At 38.8% G+C, this 12,202-nt stretch overlaps 1 protein-coding gene across 2 annotated transcripts; it reads right to left on the bottom strand.

The window, feature by feature from the left end:
* Positions 1 to 3,818: 3,818 nt before the first annotated feature.
* Positions 3,819 to 11,754, bottom strand: LOC128218799 (uncharacterized). 2 transcript variants are annotated; one of them, XM_052926495.1, is made up of 3 exons: positions 11,583 to 11,754; positions 10,993 to 11,050; positions 3,819 to 5,702 (listed from the first exon to the last, which is right to left on the bottom strand). In XM_052926495.1, exons 1-3 carry the CDS (start codon positions 11,604 to 11,606, stop codon positions 4,648 to 4,650), a joined length of 1,137 nt encoding a protein of 378 aa, XP_052782455.1. In that variant the 5' UTR covers positions 11,607 to 11,754; the 3' UTR covers positions 3,819 to 4,647. The 2 variants fall into 2 exon arrangements, with proteins under 2 accessions (XP_052782455.1, XP_052782454.1); XM_052926494.1 differs by having other exon boundaries at positions 3,819 to 5,705; positions 11,583 to 11,753.
* Between the last annotated feature and the right edge of the window lie 448 nt (positions 11,755 to 12,202).

The following is a 12,202-nucleotide window of genomic DNA, read 5'->3' as shown; positions in this document are numbered from 1 at the left end:
ATTTCTCCTTTAGCTAAACATATTTTAACATCTTTTTCATGTATCTATAAATCTTTAATTATGTATAGTATATATTCATACTTTAAAGTAAGTCTGAAAAGTTCTTTATTGTTCTTAGAAGCTCTAAGTGGTCTTTATCAGGGAAGTTGGGAAGAAAGCTAAGGGAGCTTTTTCTGATGTTTTATCATTAAAAACAGCAATAAAAATTTAGTAGCGTTTTGATGATGCTTTGTTATTGAAAACAGCATTCAAAGTTTAGTAGCATTTTGCTGATGCTTTCTCATTGAAAACAGCATTCAAAGTTTAGTAGCATTTTGCTGATGCTTTATCATTGAAAACAGCATTCAAAGTTTAGTAGCATTTTGCTGATGTCTTGTCATTGAAAACAGCATTTCAGTAGCGTTTTGATGATGTTTTATCATTGAAATCAGCATTTTAGTAGCTTTTTGATGATGCTTTACCATTGAAACAGCATTCAAAGTTTAGTAGCATTTTGCTGATGCTTTCTCATTGAAAACGGCATTCAAAGTTTAGTAGCATTTTGCTGATGCTTTCTCATTGAAAACAGCATTCAAAGTTTAGTAGCGTTTTGATGATGTATTGTCATTGAAAACAGCATTTCAGTAGCGTTTTGATGATGTTTTATCATTGAAATCAGCATTTTAGTAGCATTTTGATGATGCTTTACCATTGAAAACAGCATTCAAAGTTTAGTAGCATTTTGCTGATGCTTTCTTATTGAAAACAGCATTCAAAGTTTAGTAGCGCTTTGCTGATGCTTTCTCATTGAAAACAGCATTCAAAGTTTAGTAGCGCTTTGCTGATGCTTTCTCATTGAAAACAGCATTCAAAGTTTAGTAGCGTTTTGCTGATGCTTTCTCATTGAAAACAGCATTCAAAGTTTAGTAGCATTTTGCTGATGCTTTCTCATTGAAAACAGCATTCAAAGTTTAGTAGCATTTTGCTGATGCTTTCTCATTGAAAACAGCATTCAAAGTTTAGTAGCATTTTGCTGATGCTTTCTCATTGAAAACAGCATTCAAAGTTTAGTAGCATTTTGCTGATGCTTTCTCATTGAAAACAGCATTCAAAGTTTAGTAGCGTTTTGATGATGTCTTATCATTGAAAACAGCATTTCAGTAGCGTTTTGATGATGTTTTATCATTTAAATCAGCATTTTAGTAGCTTTTTGATAATGCTTTACCATTGAAAACAACATTCAAAGTTTAGTAGCATTTTGCTGATGCTTTCTCATTGAAAACAGCATTCAAAGTTTAGTAGCATTTTGCTGATGCTTTCTCATTGAAAACAGCATTCAAAGTTTAGTAGCGTTTTGATGATGTCTTGTCATTGAAAACAGCATTTCAGTAGCGTTTTGATGATGTTTTATCATTGAAATCAGCATTTTAGTAGCATTTTGATGATGCTTTACCATTGAAAACATCATTCAAAGTTTAGTAGCATTTTGCTGATGCTTTCTCATTGAAAACAGCATTCAAAGTTTAGTAGCGTTTTGCTGATGTTTTCTCATTGAAAACAGCATTCAAAGTTTAGTAGCATTTTGCTGATGCTTTCTCATTGAAAACAGCATTCAAAGTTTAGTAGCGTTTTGCTGATGCTTTCTCATTGAAAACAGCATTCAAAGTTTAGTAGCATTTTGCTGATGCTTTCTCATTGAAAACAGCATTCAAAGTTTAGTAGCATTTTGCTGATGCTTTCTCATTGAAAACAGCATTCAAAGTTTAGTAGCATTTTGCTGATGCTTTCTCATTGAAAACAGCATTCAAAGTTTAGTAGCATTTTGCTGATGCTTTCTCATTGAAAACAGCATTCAAAGTTTAGTAGCGTTTTGATGATGCTTTACCATTGAAAACAACATTCAAAGTTAAGTAGCATTTTGCTGATGCTTTCTCATTGAAAACAGCATTCAAAGTTTAGTAGCATTTTGCTTATGCTTTCTCATTGAAAACAGCATTCAAAGTTTAGTAGCGTTTTGATGATGTCTTGTCATTGAAAACAGCATTTCAGTAGCGTTTTGATGATGTTTTATCATTGAAATCAGCATTTTAGTAGCATTTTGATGATGCTTTACCATTGAAAACAGCATTCAAAGTTTAGTAGCATTTTGCTGATGCTTTCTCATTGAAAACAGCATTCAAAGTTTAGTAGCATGTTGTTGATGCTTTCTCATTGAAAACAGCATTTAAAGTTTAGTAGCATTTTGCTGATGCTTTCTCATTGAAATCAGCATTCAAAGTTTAGTAGCATTTTGCTGATTCTTTCTCATTGAAAACAGCATTCAAAGTTTAGTAGCATTTTGCTGATGCTTTCTCATTGAAAACAGCATTCAAAGTTTAGTAGCATTTTGCTGATGCTTTCTCATTGAAAACAGCATTCAAAGTTTAGTAGCATTTTGCTGATGCTTTCTCATTGAAAACAGCATTCAAAGTTTAGTAGCGTTTTGATGATGTCTTGTCATTGAAAACAGCATTTCAGTAGCGTTTTGATGATGTTTTATCATTGAAATCAGCATTTTAGTAGCTTTTTGATGATGCTTTACCATTGAAAACAGCATTCAAAGTTTAGTAGCATTTTGCTGATGCTTTCTCATTGAAAACAGCATTCAAAGTTTAGTAGCATTTTGCTGATGCTTTCTCATTGAAAACAGCATTCAAAGTTTAGTAGCATTTTGCTGATGCTTTCTTATTGAAAACAGCATTCAAAGTTTAGTAGCATTTTGCTGATGCTTTCTTATTGAAAACAGCATTCAAAGTTTAGTAGCATTTTGCTGATGCTTTCTCATTGAAAACAGCATTCAAAGTTTAGTAGCATTTTGCTGATGCTTTCTTATTGAAAACAGCATTCAAAGTTTAGTAGCATTTTGCTGATGCTTTCTCATTGAAAACAGCATTCAAAGTTTAGTAGCATTTTGCTGATGCTTTCTCATTGAAAACAGCATTCAAAGTTTAGTAGCATTTTGCTGATGCTTTCTCATTGAAAACAGCATTTCAGTAGCGTTTTGATGATGTTTTATCATTGAAATCAGCATTTTAGTAGCATTTTGCTGATGCTTTCTCATTGAAAACAGCATTCAAAGTTTAGTAGTATTTTGCTGATGCTTTCTCATTGAAAACAGCATTCAAAGTTTAGTAGCATTTTGCTGATGCTTTCTCATTGAAAACAGCATTCAAAGTTTAGTAGCGTTTTGATGATGTCTTGTCATTGAAAACAGCATTTCAGTAGCGTTTTGATGATGTTTTATCATTGAAATCAGCATTTTAGTAGCGTTTTGATGATACTTTATCATTGAAAACAGCATTTAGTAGCTTTTTGATGATGCTTTATAATTAAAACTTCTTTTTTTCTATTTCTGACCCTTTCAAACGTAAACAAATTCCTTTAAGATATTCATTTTACTCGTCAAATTGGTCTAACTTGATGACGAGGGTAAGTAAGCCCGTCCCCAAACCCATATCCCTACCCGTAATATATATTCTCATTTATGGGTCAAAACGCTTCTTAGCATGATTGGGTGAAGGGTGAAAACACGTTCGCATGTGCTATCTATGCCATTTGTCACATACAATACTGATGAAAAAAAACGTGGATTCACCAATATTTAGGCCGCGACAACGATAACCATACAGCCGACTGGCCCCACCTTGTCAAACTATCTGCGAGGCTACATTCCCAACGCCTAGATAATGTTAAACATTATGTATGCCATTTCCTTGTTTTGATATTTCAAGAGATTTATGGTATCCAATTACTATGAGCACTTGGTCAATGAATCTGACTACAAATAACAACATTTTAAAACATGTATGTCATTCATTTATTATAAAACAAAAAACAGATTACTTATAAACATACACAAAAATACCATTAACATTTTTCATAGTTATTAACAAGCAATTATTGTAATGAACTACGCCTAAGCGTCTGAATTATTTCGTTCACCTTAAAACTGCACTCTCACAGATTGAACGTTTTGACAACTTGTTTATGTTCTAAGTTCAAAAATAATGTTTTATGCATTTTTCTTAAACCGTTAGTGACGGTTTAAGTTATAAAACATTAATTTTCGAACGGAAATATGAAAATCTGCGATCGGATTTTTACAGCAATATTTTATGATTGGTTTGCAGATAGTTACGCTAACATTTGCTCTTTCCAAGACAAACAATAAAAAAAGTTGTTTAAACGGTATATTTGTGAGAGTGAAGCTTTAAGAGTCTGACTGTTTGCCTTAAGGCTGTAGACACATTAATAAATACTACTTGAGTTTTTACCTAACACAGTGTATGCAAATGAAGCTAATTATCGTTGCAAGTTGGGATGGTAGTTTATAAAATGATTGATAGAAAAATCCTGTATCTGAAACATTCATATAGACACACTACACGCATTATGATAATCACTTTCAAGACATTCTAAAAAGTAAATTGTTGACTTGTAAAATATTATGCATCAGCAGCGGTGTCAAGTCAAGTCCGCACGTTGGTTTAAGGAAAACCAGCAAGAATGTCTTTGGTTTAACCATATATTTGAAACACTTTATATTTTATATAATTATGTTTCGAAAAATATATTTTCAATATGCACGCTATTCCATAAATCTAAACGTATTTCTATATTTCTATATTTCTAATGCGTTTCCTTCGTCCGCGATTTACGCCCTCTACGGCGACCGCCCCTGTTCCGGCTGACAGTCACGTGCATCTTAGATCGCACCCTTCCATTGCGTCCCTCCGTTCTGTACGTATGCGTCCGGCCGTCCGCGGCCAGGTTGTCGTTCACCTCGTGTTGAACCGGTCGCCCCCGATTCACGGTGATTCTCTGACGGCCACGGAACCGTACGCCTCCGCTACGTAGCTGCTTCTTTTTAAGATCTGTTGTTTTACTTTTTAGTTTTTTGAGACCTCCCTTTACTTTCTTCCCCTTCTTCCTTTTGATTTTCAGTGCTCTTGCAAGTTTTCTCCGAAGCGCTTTACTTTTCAACTTTCGCGGTTTCTTCATGCTCTTGGTCAGCGCTTTCGGTTGTTTCTTTGTAGCCTTCGCCTTCAGATCACGCATAGCCTTCTTCACCTTTTTCCCTTTGATTTTCCGGGCCCTTGCATGTTTTCGCCGAAGCGCTTTACTTTTCAACATTCTCGGTTTCTTCTTTAAACTGTTGATGCTCTTGGTCATCGCTTTTGGTTGTTTCTTTGTAGCCTTCGCCTTCAGATCACGCATAGCCTTCTTCACCTTCTTCCCTTTGATTTTCCGGGCCCTTGCATGTTTTCTCCGAAGCGCTTTACTTTTCAACATTCGCGGTTTCTTCTTTAAACTGTTGATGCTCTTGGTCAGCGCTTTTGGTTGTTTCTTCACCTCCTTCGCCGCATCCCTGATTGCTTTACTTACCGGCACCGGCTGCTGTCGTCTCTTTTTCTCCAGCCTTTTCTTTAATCTCCACTGCTTACGTTTCCTTTTCAGTTTCAACTTGTCAAGTTTCGCCAGTTTACTTTTTCCTTTCTTCGGCTGAAGAACATTGGATCCATGACCCCCGAAGTCGCCCTTGTGGATGACCGGAAGTAGGTGCCTTTGTGGGTGCTTTTCGTCCGTTTCGTGCCCAAGATGAACCCCTTTCACCAGAGGGTTGACATTGTGGGTGGTTTCCAGAGGCTTGATATCCACGTGAGGATGTGTCTCAAGGCTGTGTGCTGCTGAAAGATGCATTAATCACTTTACAACATTGTCATTGTAGAAATAAGTTGACAGTAGTTATTGCTAAGTCTGCTGAAACACGCAATGATTATTGGTCATAGTACGACCGGCTATTTAAAGAGTCGTTATTGAACTATCGGCCTTTTTGTGATGCGAAAGGCTACTTTCTTCCAATTCCACTTATTACTACTCCCGCGCAAATTAAATCCCTAAAGCTTGAACAAAGTCACGTAGAATTTCTACGTGACTAACGTTACACTGCTATAACTTCCCTTAAAGTCTGGTGGCATATGTAACCCCTGAAAGAACTTGTCAACATAAAGTCAGTGTATGACGTAACAATAGCATAAGACAGAATCTAACCCGGACGCAAACGCTCTTTTTTAAGTCGATCAATTAGGACACAACTCAATCGACAAAAAAAGTAATTCGTATTGTTACACATATACGTATTGTCATTTGAAACATGTGTGAAAACTATTTTGTTTTACCCATTATTAATATTTTGTACGACGACGACCACGACGAACCAGATTATTTGAAATAAGACGACCCACCAGACGCATGAAAATAAGGCGACACACCAGGTGCACTGAAATAAGACGACACACCAGATGAATGGAAATAAGACGACACACCAGGTGAATGGAAATAAGACGACACACCAGGTGAATGGAAATAAGACGACACACCATGTGAATGGAAATAAGATGACACACCAGGTGCATGGAAATAAGACGACACACTAGGTGCATGGAAATAAGACGACACACCATGTGAATGGAAATAAGATGACACACCAGGTGCATGGAAATAAGACGACACACCAAATGAATGGAAATGAGACGACACACCAGACGCATGGAAATAAGACGACACACCAGGTGAATGGAAATAAGACGACAAACCAGGTGCATGGAAATAAGACGACACACCAGGTGAATGGAAACAAGACGACACACCAGGTGAATGGAAATAAGACGACACACCAGACGCATGGAAATAAGACGACAAACCAGGTGAATAGAAATAAGACGACACACCAGGTGAATGGAAATAAGACGACACACCAGGTGAATGGAAATAAAATGACACACCAGGTGCATGGTAATAAGACGACACACCAGGTGAATGGAAATAAGACGACACACCAGACGCATGGAAATAAGACGACACACCAGGTGCATGGAAATAAGACGACACACCAGGTGCATGGAAATAAGACGACACACCATGTGAATGGAAATAAGACGACACACCAGGTGAATGGAAATAAGACGACACACCAGGTGAATGGAAATAAGATGACACACCAGGTGCATGGAAATAAGACGACACACCAGGTGCATGGTAATAAGACGACACACCAGGTGAATGAAATAAGACGACACACCAGATGAATGGAAATAAGATGTCACACCAAGAAATGGAAATCAGACGACACACCAGGTGCACTGAAATAAGACGACACACCAGATGAATGGAAATAAGACGACACACCAAATGAATGGAAATAAGACGACACACCAGGTGCATGGAAATATGACGACACACCAGGTGCATGGAAATAAGATGACACATCAGGTGAATGAAAATAAGATGACACATCAGCTGCATGAAAGTAAGATGACACATAAGGTGAATGGAGATAAGATGACACACCAGGTGCATGGAAATAAGGCAACACACCATGTGAATGGAAATACAGTGACACATCAGGTACATGGAAATATGACGACACACCAAATGAATGGAAATAAGACGACACATCAGGTGCATGGAAATAAGACGACACACCAAATGAATGGAAATAAGACGACACATCAGGTGCATGGAAATAAGACGACACACCAGGTGCATGGAAATAAGACGACACACCAGGTGCATGAAAATAAGACGACACACCAGGTGCATTGAAAATAAGACGACACACCAGGTGCATTGAAAATAAGACGACACACCAGGTGCATTGAAAATAAGACGACACACCAGGTGCATTGAGATAAGACGACACACCAGGTGCATTGAAAATAAGACGACACACCAGGTGCATTGAAAATAAGACGACATACCAAATGAATGGAAATAAGACGACACATCAGGTGCATGGAAATAAGACGACACACCAGGTGCATTGAAAATAAGACGACACACCAGGTGCATGAAAATAAGACGACACACCAGGTGCATTGAAAATAAGACGACACACCAGGTGCATTGAAAATAAGACGACATACCAAATGAATGGAAATAAGACGACACACCAGGTGCATTGAAAATAAGACGACACACCAGGTGCATTGAAAATAAGACGACACACCAGGTGCATGAAAATAAGACGACACACCAGGTGCATTGAAAATAAGACGACACACCAGGTGCATTGAAAATAAGACGACACACCAGGTGCACGGAAATAAGACGACATACCAGGTGCATGGAAATAAGACGACACACTAGGTGCATGGAAATAAGACGACAAACCAGGTGCATGGAAATAAGACGACACATCAGGTGCATTGAAAATAAGACGACATACCAGGTGCATGAAAATAAGACGACACACCAGGTGCATGGAAATAAGACGACACACCAGGTGCATGGAAATATGACGACACACTAGGTGCATGGAAATAAGACGACACACCAGGTGCATGAAAATAAGACGACAGACCAGGTGCATGGTATTAAGACGACAGACCAGGTGCATGGAAATAAGACGACACACCAGGTGCATGGTAATAAGACGACAGACCAGGTTCATGGTAATAAGACGACACACCAGGTGCATGGTAATAAGACGACACACCAGGTGAATGGAAATAAGACGACACACCAGATGAATGGAAATAAGACGACACACCAGGTGAATGGAAATAAAATGACACACCAGGTGCATGGTTATAAGACGACACACCAGGTGAATGGAAATAAGACGACACACCAGACGCATGGAAATAAGACGACACACCAGGTGCATGGAAATAAGACGACACACCAGGTGCATGGAAATTAGACGACACACCAGGTGAATGGAAATAAGACGACACACCAGGTGAATGGAAATAAGACGACACACCAGGTGAATGGAAATAAGACGACACACCAGGTGCATGGAAATAAGACGACACACCAGGTGCATGGTAATAAGACGACACACCAGGTAAATGGAAATAAGACGACACACCAGATGAATGGAAATAAGATGTCACACCAAGAAATGGAAATCAGACGACACACCAGGAGCATTGAAATAAGATAACACACTAGGTTAATGAAAATAAGATGACACATCAGCTGCATGGAAGTAAGATGACACATCAGGTGCATGGAAATAAGGTTACACACCATGTGAATGGAAATACAGTGACACACCAGGTGCATGGAAATATGACGACACACCAGGTGAATGGAAATAAGACGACACATCAAGTGAATGGAAATACAGTGACACACCAGGTGCATGGAAATAAGGTTACACACCATGTGAATGGAAATACAGTGACACATCAGGTGCATGGAAATATGACGACACACCAGGTGAATGGAAATAAGACGACACACCATGTGAATGGAAATACAGTGACACACCAGGTGCATGGAAATATGACGACACACCAGGTGAATGGAAATAAGACGACACATCAGGTGAATGAAAATAAGATGACACACCAGGTGCATGGAAATAAGGTTACACACCATGTGAATGGAAATACAGTGACACACCAGGTGCATGGAAATATGACGACACACCAGGTGAATGGAAATAAGACGACACATCAGGTGAATGGAAATAAGATGACACACCAGGTGCATGGAAATAAGGTTACACACCATGTGAATGGAAATACAGTGACACATCAGGTGCATGGAAATATGACGACACACCAGGTGAATGGAAATAAGACGACACATCAGGTGCATGGAAATAAGACGACACACCAGGTGCATGAAAATAAGACGACACACTAGGTGCATGGTAAAAAGGTTACACACCATGTGAATGGAAATACAGTGACACACCAGGTGCATGGAAATATGACGACACACCAGGTGAATGGAAATAAGACGACACATCAGGTGAATGGAAATAAGATGACACACCAGGTGCATGGAAATAAGGTTACACACCATGTGAATGGAAATACAGTGACACATCAGGTGCATGGAAATATGACGACACACCAGGTGAATGGAAATAAGACGAAACATCAGGTGCATGGAAATAAGACGACACACCAGGTGCATGAAAATAAGACGACACACTAGGTGCATGGTAATAAGGTTACACACCATGTGAATGGAAATAAGATGACACACCAGGTGCATGGAAATAAGGTTACACACCATGTGAATGGAAATACAGTGACACATCAGGTGCATGGAAATATGACGACACACCAGGTGAATGGAAATAAGACGACACATCAGGTGCATGGAAATAAGACGACACACCAGGTGAATGGAAATAAGACGACACACTAGGTGCATGGAAATAAGACGACACACCAGGTGCATGAAAATAAGACGACACATCAGGTGCATTGAAAATAAGACGACACACCAGGTGCATTGAGATAAGATAACACCAGGTGAATGGAAATACAGTGACACACCAGGTACACGGAAATAAGACGACATACCAGGTGCATGGAAATAAGACGACACACTAGGTGCACGGAAATAAGACGACACACCAGGTGCATGGAAATAAGACGACACATCAGGTGCATTGAAAATAAGACGACATACCAGGTGCATGCAAATATGACGACACACTAGGTGCATGGAAATATGACGACACACCAGGTGCATGAAAATAAGACGACAGACCAGGTGCATGGTATTAAGACGGCAGACCAGGTGCATGGAAATAAGACGACACACCAGGTGCATGGTAATAAGACGACAGACCAGGTTTATAGTAATAAGACGACACACCAGGTGCATGGAAATAAGACGACTCACCAGGTGCATGGTAATAAGACGACACACCAGGTGCATGGTAATAAGACGACTCACCAGGTGCATGGAAATAAGACGACACACCAGGTGCATGGTAATAAGACGACACACTAGGTGCATGAAAATAAGACGACTCACCAGGTGCATGGTAATAAGACGACACACTATGTGCACGGAAATAAGACGACTCACCAGGTGCATGGTAATAAGACGACACACCAGGTGCATGGAAATAAGACGACACACTATGTGCATGAAAATAAGACGAAAGTTTATTCGATAAACAAGCGAGCTGTATGAAACAATAAAACAGTAACTCACATTTGCTGGGCGTGTCTGCCAGGCAGGTTGGAAGAATTAGCAGCAGCCACAACCACATCTGAAACAAAACAAAGAAGTTTTGCATTAAAAATACAGACTGGGTTAATTGTTATGTCAACAAAAAACGCTGGGTTATGCCATCGTGCGTTTCCTAACTGTTTACTTGAAGAATTTATGTATTTATCACTGGTTTGAAAGGGTGGGTATGTGTATCGGGTAGATAGGGGCTGACCTATAGGCAAATAGGGACTGACCTATAGGCTGATAGGGGCTGACCTATAGGCAAATAGGGTCTGACCTATAGGCAGATAGGGAATGGCCTATAGGCAGCCGGTGATTCTAGACACGCTGTATTTGCCAGTCACGTAAACTCCCCTTTCATGGAACGACATTTTAAGAAGATGTTTATAAACCTATGGTACATGTATGCCGATGTGTTCGATCGATGATGAACAAAAATCAATATAAAGCCGTTCAATTTATACTACAAACGTTTTTGGTATTTCTTTAATTAAGTAGTATTAGTTTTTAGTATTAGTAAACCGAAAATTAAAATACGGTGTCGCTTACATTAAGAATAGAGCACATACCTTGAAGTTATTCCTAACTAGCATGCCCGTGAGATAGTGTCTAATTTCTTGTTTTAACAAGTTTAATCCGGACGGTTATAATTTATACTTGAAGTTTTGTTATCGCAAAATTCAGCCATGCAAAACACATCCTCCGTTTGTCTTGCGTTGATTTAGTGTCAGTAGTTTAGTGGTTCACAAAACAGAAGAGTGATTCGCAGATCACGTGAATGACGTCACTGAGGTAAGCAAGCGGAACAATCAGACGTTCTAATTTGAAAACAAATTGTACACATATAAATAAACACTCGTTAAAATGTGCATATTAAGCAAATGAGCTTCATTATGATTGTTTTCAATGATGTCTGTATGGCCAAAGATGACATCAAATATGACAACACTGTTAGTGTAGCGGTTTTGACCAGTGGCATGGTGACCGATTCTACCAAGTTCGACCAATAGACGTATTTTATCAGTGACAACATGGGTTTGGTCATATAATATCTGGTTATTTACTGAACGTACAGGGGCGTAGCTAGCCCTATATTCATGTGGATTCATAATTCAAAAAATTCGGAAAATTTTGAAAGCCATGGAGCAATCTGGTGCATTCTGGGTGCTTTAATTAGTACTGGAAAATG

This window comes from Mya arenaria, chromosome 15, assembly GCF_026914265.1.
Source record: "Mya arenaria isolate MELC-2E11 chromosome 15, ASM2691426v1".
Taxonomy (NCBI): domain Eukaryota; kingdom Metazoa; phylum Mollusca; class Bivalvia; order Myida; family Myidae; genus Mya; species Mya arenaria.
This window is presented reverse-complemented; position numbering and strand designations above follow the sequence as displayed.